Raw genomic sequence first — 20,722 nt, forward strand, 5'->3', positions numbered from 1 at the left:
AACACCACAACTGAACTGTCCAACTACATGCCGCATTTCAACTCTCAAAGGAAGATCATCTACATCAACACCAAATCAATCCACGACATCTAAAAAATCCAAACGCCAAACGCCAAACGCCAAACGCCAAACATCGCACTCGCACTCGCACAAAACTATCCCGCCCCACATATCCAGGGGGCGGGGGGGCCCGCAGATCAGGATCGTCCGCATGGGGGTGGTGGGGGCCCGTACCAAACCATGCTCATCGCCAACGCTACAACTAATTATACTGCGTACACGCTGCTTGCGTCCAGGGCGTTTGGTTCCTCGAAAGATGACGGGGACGCCAAAAACGCCCCCACTCCCAAATACAGCCTACAAGCCAGCCCAGTCCAGCGCTACTGCGTGAACCCGGACGCGTTTGTTGATCTTTGCTTCGGGTTAGAGGATTAAATTTGGACCTGCTGCCTGCAAGTTCGTCATCAACAGCTCATTAAAGCCCTGGCTGAATTAACCCAAAGGTCGTAAAAAGATTCACAGTGACAATATCAACATCACAAGACACAAGAACGTATTGCGGGTCGTGCAATGCACGATGTGGTATCAAATTGAAGATGGGTATACCTGTACGGGTGCTAATGATACAGCTTGAAAAGAAAAGAAAAAAAGTATGCTAGATATGTACCAGCTGTGTCCTATGTGATGCGTCATAACGCCTGTTCCTTGATATTCTTTTTCCGTAATTCCGTTATCTTACGCCGTTTGTTATGCCGTTACTGCTGTCTTGCGCTGGGTGATGCGATGTCCCCAATCGCGTATTTTCTTGGCAAAACTCCTCTTTACAATGACGGGGTTGGTCGCTTCCTTGAGAGCGTCCAGGTCGTCAGTCTCGACAACAACGTTGTCAGCCGTCACCGATTCTCCTCCCATCTTGGTCTGTCTTCGGTGCATAAAGGCCGCCCCGGTCGAGAGTGCTCTCCTCGGAATTACGGGACCCAGCTGGCTCATAACCTGCTGCTGAGCGGCGGGCTGCGTTCTCATCTGGCCCATCTCGCTAGTCGTCACCGGGAAAGTCGACGCTCGCGCGCGTTCACAAACGGCACTGCTCGTGCGGGAGTGGACGGGACGGATGGTGGCCGTCGCGGGGGTTGAAGCCGTAGCGGCCCAGCCCTGGCCGTGGCGAAGAGAGACCCAGACGGAGGTGATGGTAATTAGGATTCTCGTCGCCTCGTCGACGGGATGTGTCTCCCTTTCCGTGCTGGAGAGAGCGGTCTGCGGGGACGAGGGCTCGTTGTCGCCGCTGAGGTCCGTGCTAAACGGACGCGTAGGAGGGTAGCGACCAGCCGACTGCGAAACAGTCGTGTAGCTGTCGAGGATCTCGAGGTTGGATGGCGTCAGGGTTGCCATGACCGGGTGTCTTCGCAGCTGGGGATCGAGGATGCTAAAGGTAAACTTGTACTCTGCCGGTGCCGCAGGGGGGTTGGTCGCGGCGGCGCAGGTCGCAGTGGACAGTGGTCTCGCGGGCCTCTTCGCCCATCTCGCCGTCGTGGTGTGGCCTGTCTCGTCGACATGCACAAAGTCATACGACCCGTTGCTGGTGGGAATGGCCGTCCACACGGAGCCGTCGCTCAACACGATTTCGGCCTCGTCAGCGGAATCCCTCCTCTCGCCTTCCCTACGCTCCTTGAGTGGTGTAATAACAGCGACTAGGTCTCGCTTGTCAAGGTCCTTCTCGTCGTCGTCCGAATCGTCGGCAGGGGTGTCGTAGTCCTCGCTCTTGGCCAGGATGAGGCCGTTCATGCCTAGTTGGCCCTTTACTCTAAACATTTTAGGAAATCGTCGCGCCAGGCGGGGAACAATGACCGTTCCGGCAATCATGCTTGAAGGAAGAACGTCGATGGCCGGCATCGGTCGCTTGTCGTTAGATAGTTGTTGTAATTGAAGCAAGAGGCGCGGCCGTATTTGCACAAAGCGTCGTTGTTTTGTGCGAAGCTTCGGTGGGGGGTACGCCAGGAGGTAGTTGGTGCATTGCCTCGCAGCTCGTCTTGACCTCTTCGACCTCTTGACGGTGCTGCTGTCGCTCACTTCCGATACCAGACTACCCTCATCCTCGCTGATGCCGTCCAAACTAGCATTGGTCTCCTCGCCCACTACGGTGGGTTGCTCTTCAAAGCGTACCGAAAGATCCTTGCGCGGAAAGTACTCCGAGACAGGTCGGTTACGGCGTACGCTGGGTCGTGGTGATGGCGAGGGGCCTTGGAGAGACAGGCGGCGGATGGCTCGTGGTGGAAGGGCGCTGGGCTCTTCTGCAGGTGTCATCGCTCGAGGAAGGGGGGAAGCTCCCAGTGAAGATCGCAGGAGAATTCGTCTCCGCGCAGGTTGGGGACCGTTTGCCGGTTGCTTGTTGGAGTACTCATGCCCATGCAGGCTGGCGCCAGAATGGAGGAACATTGTGATTCCTAACTCGAACTTGTCGCAATTGGTGAAGAACTCATAGACGCGAAATAGTCAAGAACAATTTGACTGGCAGGATTCAGGAACGCTGCAAGCTTTAGTATGCTCCCCGCGTTTTTTCACAATCGAGTGGCAGGGTCACACGCTAGCAGGGTGGTGTCGTCGTGGGTCGGCTCTTTGCTATTTGAAGATGTAAGGATGTTGGTTGGGAGCGTCGTATTAACCGGGCGGGCTCTCCACTTGTAAATGGTCAGGAGGGGTGATGCAGCTCGCTTCTGCTCTGAGGAACCCACGTTACGTCAAGGTGGTTTAATACCGCAGGTTGCTACACCGTCAATGAGTATGCCTTGTCGTGTGAACGATTCAAACAAATGGTCGACACGGTGACAGGGCAAACGGTTGCGGCGAAGGCGTTGCTAAAGCCGGCAGGGAACAAAGGACAAGCGAAAAAATAGGGATGGTGAGACGGGTATGCAGAGGGCTTTAGTAGGAAATGAGCGTCCTACGAGAAATAATAGCCTAGTGGTCAGCCCAAAGAACTCTTCTCCGTTGCGGCTCATTGAGCTACGCTTTATTACATGGGGGGGAGGCTTTGACGGGCTTGACAGGCTTGACTCGTAAGCGGTCAGTGGCCCGAGGACCCAGTAATTCGGTGTCCGTGGGCGCGGGATGGGCTGAGCTGAGGTGATGAAAGTGAAGAAAAGCAGAGATGGCTTACTGGAAAGCTGGTAAACTGCGGGATCAGGTCCAATAGGATGTGAGGTCGAGGAGATGGGTGATGTGGGAACCGGGGGGTTTGTATTTGCAGAAGAAGCGGTGTTGGATCTGTCTGCAGATGCGTTGCAGAACACAGATAGCTGGTCGAGCTGGACAAGCTGGATGGAGCAGGTCGGGAATTCTTCACCGCAACGAGTTGGACGATATTCGAACGGCAAAACGGACGATGGACGAGTGATTTGGGGCCTGGATGTCTGTCGTCGGTAGCAGTGGTGGTGATGTATGGCTGTGCGGTTATGCGGAATGCAGGTGAGTCTATCTATTCCTTGGGCTGGCGAGGAGTCGGAAACTGGGAACGATGGTGGAAATGGGAAATGTCGTGAAAGAAGAATGGCCGCCAGGGTCCAGATAGAGGTAGATGTAAGTTTAAGAGAAGGAGAGAGCAAAGCAAGGGCGCCGGATGCTTCGAAGGGGGGGTGGGTGTATGTCCAGGCGACGGCACTTTTTTGGTGGTGTCAAAAGGCTGGCTGTAAGGTACTACGTATAAGAGGTACCTTCGACAGACCAAACAAAATAAGCGAAGGACGAAGCTTCAGTCGATTTGTTTTGGGGGGGTGTGCGTTGAACTGATGGAGGGACGGAGCCGGAAGGGAAGAAAAAGGATGGATGGAGAGGGTCCCTCTTCTTTTTCTTTTTGATCTTTTTTTTTTTGCCTGAACCGGGCGCCGCAAATATCGTGTCGGTACTGAGTGAGTACCGACTGGAGACAGAGGTGGTGTGTGTGTGTGTGCTCGTGCCCGTCTAGTGGTACTCTGAAAGACGGAGAGGGGGGATTCCCTGTTTTTGGAGGGCGATTCGGAGAACAGGCAAACCCGGACTGCGGGAGCAATGGTCGCCGTTTGATACGTACTGCCGGTTCTTTGTACGCGTGGCGTCCCCAGTACGCTGGTTGTGCCTTGTTGAAGTGTGTTTTGGGTCTTGTTTCTCGGATCTCGCGAATTGAGAAAAGAAAAGGAGCTACCTCTGGGGCAGATTCAGGCGAACCAGTCTGCCAAAGAAAAGGAGAGGAAGAGAAGGAAGATGGATCGTATGAACCGGCGATGCGAGGAAGAGAAGAGAGAGAGAGAGAAGGGGAACGAAGAAGAGAGAGGTAGTCGAGGTGGGAGGTGATACGTATTATTTGGTGGGAGATAGGCGACGGACCAGGTACCGTCTCTGGCTATGCTGGTCCTGGATCTCTGATTCTCCCAGAATGGAAGTGACGACGAGAAGGAAGGAGGTACGACTGTTAGTGGGGGGGCAACTGGGGGAAAGGTGAGGGAAGGGGAGTAGGGGGGCAGCCTAGGCTGAAGGGAAAGCACAATGTATTACTATGTAGGCAAGCACAATGTAGGGAGGCAGGCAATAGGCGGGGAAAGCTGTGCTGTGCTATGCTAGTGCTGTGATGCTGTGTTGTGCTATGCAAGCTACCTTATGCAGGCTGTCCTACCAATGCGTTGGTGTGCAGCAGTCTGCAGAACAGTCTAAAGCTAAAACTACCACTAAATATTGCTTACTCTTATTTACGGTGCAGGTAGATAGCAGCCTGTCTTTGCCCCCGTGTTTGTGTTGGCGGTGCCCGTCAGTACCTTAATGAAAGGTGCGTCTGGCACCTGCGCCGTAGTGGGTTCGACGAGGTAAATTATCAGCGTCTGGGTGCTGTGTGCTGTAGTGGACCCAGCACGCATTCACACAATGTGAAATGGGTGGAATTGGTAGTCTTGAGGTAAGGGGTGCGACAAAGATGGTACGTACCTCGGACAAGGCGAAGGTACGTATCCACTACCTCGAAGCGGAAACCCAGGGGAAGAATCGTGGAATTGCTGGGGCAGGAGCAGGTTGGTATTGGAGTCCGTAGCGAATGCCATGTTAGTACACCACGCTACGTATCCGTACTTGCCCTGATTAATATACAAACTCCGTTTAGAAAGGCATCAAGGACAAAAACATGGAACGTCCGCGAGACGGATTTTCTAGGTGGAGAAGTAGCCTACAACAAGAATAAAAGTCTCTTCTTTCCTATTATCCCACTGAGGTGGCACCGCTAGCATGGAGAAGGCCAAGGCTAAAAAGTAGACACTCTTCTAGCGCTATACATATTATGGAGAGCGTAGGTAATACACTACTCGACACTACTACCGCCTATACTAGAGTATCCACGTCGTCTCACTCCGCTCACGCTAGAGCACCCTTTTTTAGGTGCCTCTTCGTCTCCTTGCTCTTGGCCCAGATCGGCCGGATTTCAGACTGTCTTGCCCGTCAACGCCGCCAAGGTTTTGCTCTTTTTTTTTTTTTTTTTATCTTCCTCTTATGTTACCATCACTCCGGCGGGATTCATATCGTCATCTAACCGTCCATCTTGATCTTGCCATCGTACCACCAGACCAGTGCTGCAGCACTATGCCATGAGTGTGCCGTGCGTTGCCTGTTTTCCAGATTATGCCGCGGCATATCGTATTATGTCATTTGCTGCCCACAGCCCACTGCTCACTCTCACAACTCAAACCATGAGGACAACGGCTTTGACCAGGCACCGCTGTCAATCTCCACTTTGTCTCCCTGTCGGCTCGTCGGCGAACTGCGAGGCCCCAGATCAGATGGATGGGGGTCACGGTCCAGAGCTGCCCTTACCCAGTCCACTTACATATTTGTACACTAGCAGTACTACGTGGTATGGACGTATGCATAGTGCAGACGATGCCTGGCCTGCCTGCGTCTTCTTCCACGCATTTCTTCTCAGCATAGGCTGGAACCACACGTTTGGCCTGCAGTACCCGTGTGTCTTCATTCTGCGTCCTGACCTCTTGCGGTGTGCATGTTTTTTTTTCCCCTCTCATTGCGCTCCACATGTAATATCCTGCTGCGGTCTGTTCTTGATCTAGCCTTCAAGCCGTGCGGCGCTGTGCAGGCGGGAGGAATACATGACTTTGCTTGGCGGTGCCACGGACGCCCAGAACGACGACAAATTGGTTTGAGGCGGCTCGAAATGGACCGGTGGTTAGTTAACTCGTTGCCCGCTGTTCGGTCGTGTCCCAAGCTTCTTCTCCTGATCTACGGGAGGTTTGCGATTTTTCTCGCTTTCGAAATTCTGCTGCCCCGGTAAAACACGGCTACCGAGAGAGTGTGCTACCCGGCGAATCGAATGGGAGGCTTGGATCTCATGATCGTCTCGTTTTCTCAATCTCTCCAGCCGGGAATGACCATGGTCGAGGGTTGCTATATTCAGCCTTTAGGCTCACCGGCGACGTCCTTCCCTCTCCAGCCGTTCTGGACGGGAGGGATATCCCGAATGCATCTGGCTATGAACCCGCGAGCTGGCAAACTGCTTAGCAGGGGAGTGCCTTGCTATTCGCCGATACAATTTGACGTAGCAAAACATCACGGCGATCGGTAGGCTTTCTGTTTCTCAATGTTCTCTCGTCGTTTTTTCTTTTTTTTTTTCTTTTTCAAAAAAAGAATCATTACTACTACCGCTGATCTTCGTTGTCCCTTCTCAAATCCTGCTGGTCACCGCCTGCAATCCGTCAGGCCACTTTTTGGCTGCTCCAGTAACGCAAAACCACCTCACAAAACCATGGCAGACAGAGAGGCTGGTGTCAGTCAGATGCTCAGACGCGATCCAGATCACTGGAGCCCGTCAGTCAACCATCTGAGCCCTGTACACTCACTGTATGGTATGTACGCCGCAGGCATGGTGTGCCCCACGGATCGGAAACTAGGCAATAGACACTCTGACTGCAGCCCGCGTGGCTGTGTGTGGTGCGGTTGAACCGTACTCGGATTGGCCAACGGGTCGCTCGGGGTTCCTTGTAAGCTTCGACGAGGGTGGGTGGTGCAAGCCACGGCCACTACCCTGGCCTAGCTACCGCGGTAGAGGGACATATTCGCTTAAGGAAGCCCGTATGGCTCCTCAGCGCCAGCGGCTGGGCTGCTGTGTGGTGCTGATGGCAGCAGACAGGACAGAGAGCCATGCATGCTTTTTGCGTAGCTTGTTTGTTCTTTCGTCTTTACTGGAAGTGGCTTGCTCCCTCCAAAAGCCCAATCAAGTAGCCCAAGGCTGTTTTTTTGCATTTTATGGTTGATAGCTGGTGATGGATGGCTTATCTTGGCTGCTGAGGGCTGCTTGGTGGCTTGCAGCCCCCCAGAGTCGACTTAAGCACTGCCCAAAACTGAGGTCATTCGGTAGCGTTTGCCAGCAACCACATGCTCCCCCCCATCTAAGATGGCTAAGATGGTCCTTGATCGTGGTGGTGCGCAAGGCTCTCTCTCTCTCTCCTCTAATGCGGGCGCCGGGGTGAGAGAACCATCACAGAGAAAACGGCGGGAGCTGGCATTCCAGTCGTACTCGCCGCGTGAGACGTCTCGAGCCCGGTAGCTTTCCCCTAGATCAGACCGTCCAGTGATAGGCGCCCGCAACTAATGCAGCGGGTAAACTCAAAAAAAGGGCCGCCTCCCCCCCGGAGGTGCTGTGTGCTAAGCGTGACACGTCGCAGTCGATCTCTTGTCATTGTTCGAAAAAAAGCAGAACAGACAATTTCGGTGACATGTGGAAGGTTTTTTTTTTTTTTTTGTCATTCAACCCCCCATCCAGCGCTTGTTTCGGGCTGCAGTAGACAATGGCTATGTAAGATGCCGCCCCCTTGGTTGACCAACCAATTGACTGTGTGCTTGATGTTGGTTGTCCAGAATAGGGCATTACTTGCGGTGCCCAATTGAGATTGGCTTTTCGATAGCACTAATCGATATATATGCCTGGCCAACTTTGAACAGCCGCGATATGCCCGCGTCTTACTTACACATGTCTGTCTGAGGGAGCGGGATGTTTCCTTAGTATGCGCCGCCCAAGGTAAACCAGACGCCAAGCAAACAGTGGGTGCCTGCCCGGGTGAGGCTCACAAGACGAATGGGGTCACGATCCGTCCTGTCATGTTGCGTACCAACCATCCCACTCGATAAGCAGATCAGGGAGAACAATTGAGGGCAAATTAATTTAACGCGGCTTTGTAAATGCGTGTGTTCGCACTCGGATTCCCTTGATTGGGGGTGTGTGCTTCCGGTTGATTCATCTGCTTAATGGTGTAATACTACTACCCAAACAGCTGCGTTCCGATCGTCAAATGGTGGCGGCGGATTCCAAGACAGGAGCAGATATGCAACGGCGGTGAAGTCACTCAAGGTACGTATTGTCTTTGACCATATGGGATGGGCGTCTGGACTAGGCAGCTGTCAAGTTATCGCTTGGCAGGGTGGATGATCGAGTATGAGAACTAAGCCTTCTCATCCAAGGACAAGCTAAGGACGGAAAGGGGGTACTGTTCATGGTGATCGCGATGCAGTCAGATCAGATCAGCTTAGACCAACAATTAGATGCTCGTTTTCCCATCCGAGATGATGATTGGAATCGTACAACATTGCCATGTCCGTCGACCATCCTGCAAACACTTGATGAGTGGGTATTCTGACAGGATGCTAGCTATAGTTTCGATCAGTTGACCTGGAGCCATCGGCAGCGACGGCACACAATGTAGATATTTGCTCAAACATTTCCTTGTCCGTGTCCCCGGATAGCAAGAGTAATCCTGATCGGCAGCTTGAAGGCGCGACGTTTGCTACACTTTTCGAAGAATTCTGGATGAGGTACCAAAATGTATCGTCCACTCATAGGGCATCCAGGGCCCTTGTAGAGACACCCTCGAGAAAACAAGGTCGAGACGGAGCAGCCAATCCAATGCATGCCAGATGTGCCGAACAGACACACCCGCGAAGGATCGATCGCCGTCTGGTGACGTTTCTCGTCGGCGAAGGGGTCCCCCTCGGTTGCGAAGCTTAAACGGAGACTGGTCACGTCTCTTGCTCGTCTCAGACTCTCTTCCGATGAAGTAGACCGGGAGTACTGCGTAGTTTAGGTGTGATATGCCACAAACTACGTACGACGTAGTCGTTAAATTAGGTTGGTAGGGCATAAAAGGTCGGACGGAGGGCGAGAGGGTTCGTCAGCTCCAAGGGGACCGGGGTGGGCATTTGAAACGAGAATGAATTTTGTCGCAGCATGGCCGGGAACCTGGTATGGCGACAGTTGGCGTCAGCTGGTGATTTTGTTTTCAATCAAGCGGCAACCAGTCGTCCACAATATGCAAGTTTCATAAGCTCGTGCCATTGCGTACAAGTGTGGTAAGGATTATGCAGACGGGCAGCTGCATAATTTGGAATGGGCCGAGGTGTGGCCCTTCTCCACTATAGGTTTGTGGGAAAGGTGAGCATTGGCAGTGATCATAGGAAAGAAGCGAGGAGAGTCACCCTGTAGCTTCCACACGTACTACCGTAGCTGCACTACTACGCAGTGGAAACACCGATCGGTGGGAGAGAGTGAAAGAGTCGGCATGCTGCTTCTTTCCGTCCCGATGTGCCGATCGGATGTTGACAGTAACAGGTCGGCGCCGACCTTCCTTCCCAAACGGACTTTACGGCTGCATCTCACCTCACCTGACCTCGCAAATCGCACGGATAGAAGGCAGGAGATGGAAGTGTGCCTTACGTAACGCACCCAGTATCCCAAATGGGCAGCGGGCGCCCATCTCACTCACCTTCTCGCCCTCAGTCACATCTCAACCACGGTCACCAATCGTACCTGCGCATGCGTGGCATGCTTCACCCTCATTGTAGTCCTCTGTCGGCATCTCCTAAATGACAGGAATCTGGGCCATCCTCCAACCCACTCGCACTCATCCACTCATGTGCGCGCATCCCGCCAACTGCAGCGGATCTACCGGGAGTTGGCTCACTTGGTAAAAGTTGGTGGCTTACCTGCATCGTTAGCCCACTCTTGAGTTGGGGCTTCCTGGCCATGGGCATTTACCAATGGATCAGGGCGTAAGATTCATTGTTCGGGTACTCTGCTCACTCTGTAACTGATCATACTGTAATAGGAGACACAGTAAGCACAAATTATCCAATGCTTCACCTTGAATATGTGTGAGCGGTTCAGCCTCACTATCCATTCCCCTAATCACAGCCCCGCGACGACCCCGCCAGGAAGGGGCAAGGTTAAAGCGGCTGTGTCTGTAATTGAACATGTTTTTATGAGTTCCTTTAACAGCATGCCTGCCCCCAATTACTGGAACGCGATTCATCGTCTTCAGGGGGGCACAGGGCCGTAATTCAGGGGGAATACCTCCTGTAACAGCCCCTCCAATCCCCTGTTCGCACGCCCTGGAACTGCCCCAAACGGGCCATCGCCCTGCTAGTGGGCCCCCCCTAATCGACCTCGCCACGGCACACAGTCCCTATCGTGATCACAGTTGAGCGGGAGATGAAGAATGAGACGGGGAAGGGGGATATGAGGAGCATCGTCTTAATGCTAGAGGCTGGCACGGAGGGGTATCCGAGTGGTTTGTTTGTCCAATGAGGACTTTTTCTTCTTTTTTCTCCCCCTTCCTCCTTCCTCCTGCCCACCGCTAATTACGATCCTGGTAGCCAAGCCCGCAACTTCCCTTCACCGTCCCGTTGGGAATCCACTCTCTGCGGCTCTTTCCACGAAAACGAACAGATGGAGGACGCTTCCAGAAAAAAAAGAAGGAAAGAAGAAAAAAAAAAAGAAGGGCTGAAAATGGGGAAACCAGGACCCAGAAAATTATCTCACAGGTGCCACTGCCCGCTGTCATCTTTAGATCGAGTCCCCGCCAACTTGCATTGGAAGCCGGCCCCCGAACTCCGGCTCACCGGACTTTTATGAAAACCGGAGGAGCAAAAAAGAAAAAAAAAAAAAAAAAAAGGAGCCCGAGGCAAGCAAAAGGACAAAATTACCTACTGAACCCCATCTCCAATTGCCCCGTGCGCCAACCTTGCTCCAATTGGCCAAGTGGCACCGCTCACCACCTTGATTTGTGATAACCTCACCACCCACAGTAACACCACCATATCGACCTCAGGGTCCATACACCAAGACCTGCACTACAACGTTAAACTCTGTTTTTCTGTCATTGGGGTGATTTGCTTAATTTTTTTTTTCTTTTCTTCTCATCTCCACTTGGGCGAGCCCGTCGGTGACATTGCACTCCGATTTGTCCGACTGCCAGGGTCTCGGCATATTCATCCCGGTCCCATCACCCATGGTAGTCTTTCGACGTCATCCAGCCATGCTGTCCCGCCATGACTCCCATCCGCGCCAGACCCTCGTTGCAGCCTTTCTAGCCTGGAAAGGTCTGCTGCTGGCCATCGCCCTGGGCAGCGCCGTAGCGCCGTCATACGATACCTCAACGACCTTGATGCTCCGGCGCAACGAGTCCGATGTATCGCTGGTCACTCGCCTGACGCGCTGGGACGCCATCTACTTCACCCAGTCCGCCCGTCGAGGGTATGTTTTCGAGCAGGAATGGGCCTTCAACGCGGGCATGCCCCTCGTCGTATCTGTCCTCGTCAAGGCCGCCCATCTTTTGGGTCTGCAGGACGACGGCCACGGCTCGCTGGAAGCAGCCTTCGGAATAGTCGTCGCCCATGTGGCACATCTCCTCGCCGTGTTAACGCTGCACGATCTGACCCTGCGGCTCTTTGACCGGAAGAGTCTGGCCTTCTTGGCTGCCCTGCTACATGTCCTCTCGCCTGCGGGTCTGTTCCTCTCTGCCCCCTACGCGGAAAGCTCCTTCGCCTTCCTCACATTCGCTGGATATCGCCTTCTAGCCTCGGCTTCGGGCTATTCACGAGGCTCGTTGGGCCGAAATGCAGCGCAAATCTCCGCAGGCGCCGTGTTTGGTATGGCCACCGCCTGCCGCTCGAACGGGCTCCTCAACGGCGTCCCGTTCGCAGCCGAGTGTTTGGTCGTCGTGCACGCTCTGCTCACCACCAGCCCTGTCACCGTCGCTAGCGTCAAGAATGCCATCGCGGCTCTGTTGGGGCCTGTAGTCGCGGGTGTCCTCGTGGCGACCGGCTCCGTCGTCCCACAGTACCTTGCCTGGGTGCGGTATTGTTCCGGCGCATCCGAAGCGCGCGCATGGTGTGAACGAACCGTGCCCAGTATCTACTCTTTTGTACAGGAACACTATTGGTAAGCCCTCTTTTTTTCTTCCTTTTTTTTTTTTTTTTTCTCTTCCTCTTTTCCTCTATCCACCCCTCCTTCAGCCCTATCTTGTCATTCTATAGTCATCTTGCAGGTACTTGGTCGGTACTTGCGGAGCTTTTTCAGTGTGATGGGAGTCATATATGGAAAGGGTTTGCTAATCAGCGGGGATACTAGGGGCGTTGGTTTCCTCCGCTATTGGACGCCTTCAAACATTCCGCTCTTTGCCCTGGCCGCTCCGGTGCTAGCCTTGCTCATCGTCTCGGGGTTGGACGTGCTCAAGAGGCCTTCGGGGTTGGAGCGGAGTCCGACGGCGGACAAGAGCGGTAAGAACCTGTCGACCAAGGAGATTATCGTCTTTTCTCTGGCCGCGACCCAGGTCCTACTTGCCGTCTTGGCCATCACCACCTACCACGTCCAAATCATCACGAGGATCGCGTCGGGACATGCCGTGTGGTACTGGTGGGTTGCCGGGTGTCTGCTGGACGACGAGAAGAGGGGCCTGGGCGTCAAGGTTGTCACTTTTTCCGTCATGTATGCTGCTATCCAGGGAGCGTTGTTTGCCTCTTTCTTGCCGCCTGCGTGAAAGATACCCCCCCTGTCCAACCTGCCGCCAGGCATGGATCTTGGATCTTGTTGTTGTTGTTGAATAAAGTTTTGGGGTTTTTCTTATGGGTTTGTAATCACAGGTAAATAGTAATCGATCCCATGATGAGTCTATCAGATGTTTTACCCGTCCATGGGATATGAGATGGCAACACACCTTTGAGTGACAGCTCCGGGAAGTATGGAACATTGAAGATTCAAAGACCCTTTTTTTCTTCGTGGATTCTTGGCGGCCTGGATGTGGCGGCGGAAACTTTAAAAACTTCGGAGCAATGAGGTGAAGTCAAAAGCTGTGGTCCACCGGCGGCATGACGGATGATGTCACGCATTGCTGGTAACCGATAGGGTATCTGTCATGTTTTATGCCAAGAAAAAACTTGATTTGCTTGCCTTTGGGATGTTTTGTTCTGGTGATTGTATGTGTTCATTGTCAGCTGGATGCCGCTGGACTTTGGGGGTTGCTTATTCATCGTGAAGAGGTGTGGTGGCGAGGGTAGACCCGGCAACAAGAGCCGTGACTCACGAGCGGCGGTGAACTTGGAAGGACTTTGTTTTCTGGGCGTAGGGTGGGCGTAGACGTATGAAGAAATGCTGGAGATGGGCGAGGGATGATGCGGATGACGGAGAAGCTTGATGCCATGTGATTATGGCTTCGAGATTGTCATCTGAGGTTTTGGAAGTTCTGCTAGTCCCGTTCAGTCTCTTCAACACACATTTCTGGAATGGCGCATGCCCTACCGTGTTATGCGAAGGCACATTTAATTTGATGTCGATATTGATTTTTCTCATTGATTGACGGTGATTTTTTGTTAAATGGTTGTTGTTAGTTGGATAGTTGTTTAAGTGATGCCCAAACACATCAGAAGCATGAATGCTACAGCTTGTAGTCTATCGCTGGAAAATATGTTGTGTTTTAAGCAATACCTGAGTGTTCCATTCAAATTTGTTCTCTAGAGCTCATGTATTTAATACCTTGAGCTGGTTCTGAGTTGATGTTGAAACCACACGTATTGGGTAGAGCCTATACTGTTCTTCACATTATTATCATATACAGACTAAGTAACTAATATTTTGGGCATTACGTAGTATCTATAACGACTATAGTAATTTCCACGCATGATAGCTGCTATGGAGAGAGCCGCTTCCGTTGAGATGATCAAGGTCTCGACGAGTCGCAACTTTCCCTGACCATCGTCGGCTTTCGTACATCTCGTATCTCAATTCATGTATCCTCAAGCTGATATGTCCAACACTTACGATTGTCTCGACTACATCTCCTGCCAAACATCACATTAAGAGCAGACTTGACAACAATAAAGGAATGGAGTGGTGGGTTGTGGTGTGCAACGGGCTTGTCTTGATTAAACGTAAAGATTACTTTACGAGATTGTTTCACCAAGGTATCAATCCAAATACAAGAAAAGTCTACAAAATATCAAACTCTAGTTTTCACAACGAGTATAATGATAACCGTAAAGACGGAAAAGCATTGTATCTGGAGTTGAAAGACTCAGAGAAGACTGGTATCAGGACCCCCATGTTTGGAAACATGAAGAAGCACTATTTCATGACGTCTTGTAGTTATACTTTTCAATGAACAACAATGCAATGTATTTGGCACTTTTTTTTCTCTCACATCGCACATGAAGAATGCATGATTATTGTGTAGAATCTAATAGATCTCTTAAGTCATAACGCAGAATCCTTCATCGGTGGTATATCATTTGCATCACATGATCCCTAAGCTGCGGGTACTGGTTGATACTGTGGTGTTTCTTTCCATGGCAACTACAGAAGCACGAACAGCCTGTCAAGATCACAACACATAACGACAACAGTTCTCGAAGAAAGCTACCTTACCAAATGGTAACCGGACAACCTCGAAGGAAACAACAACTGAAAAAGAGTTGTCGTTTGATTAGAACTACCATTTAAAAGAAGATTTTATTTAGTCTAATGCGAAGGAAGTTTTCATTCACAAAGGCCTTCTCGCATGTAATCGAGTTTAAAACAGCCATGTACTCCAAAATCTCACCTGCTAGTGTAAACAGTGGTTTGATAGCTAAGGATTCAGACACCAGCATCTAGTAGGTACTCTGAAAAGCGGGAGTAATGAATGTTGGAACGAGACACAGACCATTTCCGAATAAAACAATGTGGTTGGAAATAATTATGATAAACCTTACGGGACAATCTTTTAGTCTCGGGCTATGATTACTATTAGAAAACTCATCTACTACTTGCTTTCGATTACTGACCACAAAGCTGCCAGGAAGTATATGCGACACTCACCCTTCTAAGAGTCCCACCTCACTAGTAAATCCAGGTATTATAATATTTTGAAACGTCAGGCCTACCTTTCCTAATTCTCCTTCAGATTTGCAGTCGTTCAGTCATCTAATTTGTATGCAGCGAGTCAAATGGCGAGAATTATCATGAGATTCATTTCGTATTCAAGAACAGTTATCAAATCTTTGAATAGTAAATGCGTATTTTGGCCCCGAGACACAGTTTCTCGTTCGGCCATATACCCTGACGACGACCGGGACTATAACCACAGTTACTTTATAAATTCACATATGTTTCTTCATTACAGACCTTTCAGCTGAAAGGTTTTCGACGGAAATTGACCCCGGTCATAAATATAGCAACTAAAATTACCCTAGTCTCATTTATTTCAAATGTAGTCACTGTATTAATATTGCACTTTAAATTCCGACAGCATCTCCTTGTCTGGAAACATAATATCTTCAAATTCCTGACTTCCGACATCATATCCTAGCGCCTCCCAAGTGGTTAAATCAAAATTTGCCCGAAGCACGTTTATCCCAACCAACTCAGGTGGGATAGGTTCGCTACACTCGTTATCAACCCAACACACCTGGCTTCTGCCCCACCACGCTTCTTTTTTTAATGAAAAACGCGTGCGTCTATGGATCTCGAACTCGGGTGGCTGATCGACGAAATGGTCTCTGTCCGAAACATCCCTTCCATCGCTCAATTTAGGGAGATTCACAATAATTTGCGCGTTGCGATTCTTGAGAGTGGGCGTGATGTCTGTGAGGTCCTGTAGAACCTCCCTTTCGCAGACAATGTCCCAGCAATAGTCGCCATGGTGGTCGAGCCAGAGGGTGAATCGCTGCAAGCAAGGCAACTCCAGTAAAGCTGGCCAGATGCGCATCCACTGTTCATGTTGCCGTCTGCATCCGCTCCTCTCAAGAGTGGCAAAAGGTCTCGGTAGCTGGGGTAGATTCGGCTCCTTTGAAAGTGCAGGAATAAAAAGGGTGTTGAGAATTGACAAATGAAGGCGCAGGGTAAGACTGATGTTCGAGATGTACTTGGTGAAGGACCACTGCTTGGGATCTCGTAAACTCCATATTAAAGAGGAACCTGCAGAATTGCTGGGGAAAGAAATCGACAATACGTGATCAATAGTTTCCAAGTCGGTCATGTGCAGGCATTGACTTGGCTGAGACAAGAAGCCGATAACATCGGCGAACCTGCAAATATTATTACCCAATCCAGCCGAGTCACTAATTTAGCAACCTGAACGAGTGCGTTGTTAGCTCACATTCCCTTGGAGCATAGCAAAAGTGAAAGTAATGGCATATGTGATGCCTCTTCCGGTTTCTCTAAACCATCGAGGTAGACCTCCTCGCATTTCCAATGACAGCCCCAATATGAGTCAACCCGACGAGCCCATTGAGGGTCCTCTTTGTTAGTATCGCTTTGTGGCCGCCGCCAGGACTCGTCGTCTGGCCCTTGGCAAGGCACAGTATGTAACTGCCCCTCGTGTAGAAATATGTGCGTCTCTGTACCCAGTAACATACTGTAGATCTGGTGTCGAACTTCCACTGGGGCAGTGAAGAATGGAGACCCAGTGAGCTCCATGACTTTTTTTTTTTTAAAAAAAGAAAACAGATATTCTGATGGTTGTCGAAGATGGAAGGATTTTGCAGTGATGTTGCGCTCCGGGAAAAAGGGACTCCGTTGTGCTGGTGTAGATGGAGCGCAATGACACAAGACGCAAATAAAAGGAAGAAAGGACAGAAAGACCTCGTGGGTAGGGGCCGCCTGTACTATAAATAGGAGAGACATATTGTTGGCTGCAGTAAGTTGGCGCAGCCTGGCTCCAACGTTCGACAACTTTGGATTACAGTCACACCAACAAGCATAAGAAACCATGCAACCAGTCTGTCTCATTGGTCACTTCTTGGGCAGCTTGCATGACAACACAACAACAGAGTCATCCAGGTCATATGATTTAGCCGTAGAATTCTTTCCACCCACGAAACTACTACGGAGACCGCCAATACTCAAGGTTGCTTCATGCTACATCATGCGACGTCAATGATATCGGAAAGCGAAGATCGCAATAAGCCTGGCAAGGTCGTTTTGAAAGGAAAAGCGGTACCTGACTACATCTCTTCTTATAGCTTATTGAAGGCTTGACTGATGTCAGGTCAAAATAAATTCAGCAAGGTAGAAATTACCCGATATAACAGTCCCTCGCCGAGAGTCTGAACAAAACTGATGTGATTCTATGTATTTATGAGCCAGACATGAACGAGTAGATTTTGTTCCTTTGTACATTGGTCAATGTAAGAACTCAAACCATAGACTACTTGATCATGTTCTAATGTTACCAGGCCACCTCTATATCATCTCTACATTAGATGGCAGTGAAACCAGATGTATGGCAAACGCTAAACACCGATCTCATGAATCACACCCTCTTCGTCCACATAGTGGTTCAAATTCCATAGCTTCAGTGCAATACCTAGTATTGCAATTGAATCTGTTGGGAAACGTTAACCATACCAATGTTTAGTGAGAATGTATAACTGATGGGCAAAGAAACAGGCGGCATGATAGAAAGTCCTCGGGAGCTGAGCTTGTGTCTTCCAGAACGTACCAGAGTTTCTTTCAACATTGATGGACGGCTCTTTAGCCATTTCTACAACGCATTTCCAATTATAGCAGCTGGGAATCTTTTGCTTAAGTCCGTCCGGAATCACTACGTCCTCAAGCTGCCCTCCTTGGTTTGTGTGTGTTGCCTGTTTTTACGTGAGATGGGATTAGTGACTTCCACGCCAGACAAATGTTGATATTCTTACCTCATGAAGAAAGGTGCTTCCTATGGTTTTCAACCTATCCATTGGAGAAGCATCCTTGACGTTGGCACGGAACTCGTCGGACTTGACCTTTTCTACCAGGTCTTTATCAATTTGGAGCCAGCCCCCATTTGCTGTATGGCTTATGAACCATGTGCAAACATCTGTCGATGATGCAACGTCCATAACAGTTTTCCAATTGACTTTACTGAGGTCATCGCCGTTGATGAGGGCTTGATGAAATACCTTATGATCCTTGAGGACCGAGTCCCTTGTCATCATTTTAGATGCTGCTACGCCTGAACCTGCCGTGAAGGTTGTATCGTAGCAATCCTTCACCTTTTTATACACCCTGGGGAGCACCGGCCATGGATTCGGCGTTTGTCGGGCTGTATCTCTTGCCAGTCCACTTTTTGGAGCAACTTGAAATCTGTCCTTATTGCAGAATATCTCCTGCACAGTGTCAGGCGTGTACGTTTTGGCTCCTTTCAATGATCTATGAAAATCAGGAAAACAATTCTTTATGGCTGACTTACCCAGTTACGATTGCTGTTCAGTGCCCTCCAAGCTTCGGATATCGGTTGAAGATCACTCGGCGTGCGGGAAAACATCGAAATGTTCTCGAAAGTGGCTAGATATCAATCGCGTATCAGCATCATACAGAGAAACAGTAAAACCTGCAATAAACATACACTTTGCAGAATCAAACCGTGTTTGGAAACCATCTCTGTCGCCTAATATAATCTTGCTCATCATCTGTACCCAGCGGTCACTAGCATGGTCTTTCATCACTCTGGCCGCATTCTCAGCAAGCGTGAGGGCCTCTAAAACGGAGTCCGTGATGTGGCCTCGAATTTCGTTGCCATCATAAGTGTCTATTAACTCTCAGTTTATTTGACTTGTGAACTGCTGTATCTCATGTAAAGGGACTGCTTACTGCAAGAATTATGGATGCTCCACATAGGCGGCTCAGCTAGGGAAATCGCCAGCAAGGACATGATAGTGAAATAAACAGGCTTCATTTCTATTGAGTATGGAATAAATGGACAGAGGATAGAGTATAAAGCGACAGTTGAGGTAGGAGTGAGCGATTGTATTGGCAGATTTCCATCTTACTGATGACTTGACAATAATGCAGCTCGCATTATGTCTTATATATATCTTCTTGACCAGCAAAATAATTGCCTGCTTGGATGGGGAACACGTCTATTTTCCTCTCTCTCTCCCAGTCAGACTACAGACACTCCAACCTTCTTGCAGCCCCCATCATCTTGGGGGTCAGAAAGAATGTGGCAATAGAAGACGTATTGGTAAATTGTATGATCAGATACGCAGTTTTCTAAGCATTAAAATATGTGGCCACCGAGCTGAGACGTTCCATTAGTTATCACCAACCCTGAGCTGCCATAGGTTGATGCCAAAAGCGCTCGAGTCAAGGCTTCACCTGACCCCCAGATGCAATGAGCCGTTTTCAAGATTCGACAACTTCCATCTTTAGGGCCTGGGGCCGTTGGTCGTTTTTGTTTCAATCGCAGGGAGCTGATCAAGCCAACAAGCCCCCAGCAATAAACCTATCACCGGTGTGTGGCACTATGCAAACCAACTGGGGCGGCTTCTCATGGGGGTTCTGTTGGTTCGAAGCCAGTGTGCGCGTTGTTACGACGCCAATGGTCCAATCCAATGCCATGCCACGGTCCATCTTCGCAAGTTGTGCCATAAATGCTTCCAATTTCAGCCTTAGCTTTGGTAAAGTATGTTGCATGGACAGATGCCCCCATCTGTCAAGCGCCAGGCAACCCCCATACGGCGCAGTATGCCCGTTCCAACCAACGCGGGGGCAGAGCAATTAGCCGTCGACGGGCTACCTCTTGGCCTTGTCAGTTTGCATGCATCTGCGCCGCAGGTAAGCTGGAAAATATTACATTTTCGTACTTTTCAACATATGATTGTTTTTCAATACGATTCTCTTCACGAGACCTTCCTCAGGGAGTCTTGGGGTCGGCATACAGTATCGGATGATGCCTCCAAGTGAGGTGCTGATATTGGTGATTCTATTTATGTATGAAATTTTCAGACCACCGTCCATGAATAAAAACAAGAGTCTATATAATATCTTACTTTATTTAAGACCTGATTGAAACCTTGGCTTAACAACTTTCTCGTGTATCGCTCAGTATCTTTTTACAGTTGTCTCAATTTCACAGTGCATAACCCGACATTTGCCATGATGGTCCATTTAGTAAAGATTTCCCGCAATTCTGGAACTTACATAACACTTTTATCATCACTCCTCTTACACCAGGCCACTGCGCTCCCTACCATTACACCCGCGGTCGAAGTTGGCGCTGTTGTCCCTACCGCAACCGGCGAGATAGGAGTCAATCTCGTTAGCATTCTCCCACCTGCGTCTCAGTTGTAAGTGTCTGACCCTTACACATGAACAAAGCCTCCATATCCCTAATTCGAACAACAATGTAGCCAAGGCACCATCACTCCAGATATTGATCGCGGCACGATCAAGACCATCACAACAGGACCCACCTCACAGCCTGTAACCACCACCCGAGAAGCCTTCTTCTCGGCGACAACGAATGCTGCAGGGGACATCGACATTAGTATCATCAACCCGGCGCTGAGGTCCTTCCTTGAAAATGCCGCTGAAGAAGTCCCGGCATGCGGCCTCAAACGCCGCGCCTACTGCGGCGCAAGAGCCTTTGTGGACCACTTCGAGACGCACTTTGACAAATCCGTTCAGGTG

General features: G+C 50.3%; 3 protein-coding genes across 3 annotated transcripts; 1 reads left to right on the forward strand and 2 right to left on the reverse strand.

Moving 5' to 3' along the window:
- Nucleotides 1-747: 747 nt before the first annotated feature.
- On the reverse strand, nt 748-2,433 carry CTRU02_204827 (uncharacterized protein; the record flags this gene model as incomplete). The annotated part of the gene is made up of 1 exon (XM_036721304.1): nt 748-2,433. The coding sequence occupies one exon, from the start codon at nt 2,431-2,433 to the stop codon at nt 748-750; it is 1,686 nt and encodes a 561-aa protein (XP_036587288.1).
- An 8,894-nt stretch (nt 2,434-11,327) lies between these two features.
- Nucleotides 11,328-12,830, forward strand: CTRU02_204828 (gpi mannosyltransferase 2; the record flags this gene model as incomplete). The annotated part of the gene is made up of 2 exons (XM_036721305.2): nt 11,328-12,232; nt 12,422-12,830. The coding sequence occupies 2 exons, from the start codon at nt 11,328-11,330 to the stop codon at nt 12,828-12,830; spliced, it is 1,314 nt and encodes a 437-aa protein (XP_036587289.2).
- Nucleotides 12,831-15,545: 2,715 nt separating this feature from the next.
- On the reverse strand, nt 15,546-16,741 carry CTRU02_204829 (uncharacterized protein; the record flags this gene model as incomplete). Its single annotated transcript, XM_036721306.2, has 2 exons — nt 15,546-16,350; nt 16,422-16,741. 2 exons carry the CDS (start codon nt 16,739-16,741, stop codon nt 15,546-15,548), a joined length of 1,125 nt encoding a protein of 374 aa, XP_036587290.2.
- Nucleotides 16,742-20,722: the final 3,981 nt, after the last annotated feature.

This window comes from Colletotrichum truncatum, assembly GCF_014235925.2.
Source record: "Colletotrichum truncatum strain CMES1059 chromosome Unknown Contig_0002, whole genome shotgun sequence".
NCBI classification, from domain to species: domain Eukaryota; kingdom Fungi; phylum Ascomycota; class Sordariomycetes; order Glomerellales; family Glomerellaceae; genus Colletotrichum; species Colletotrichum truncatum.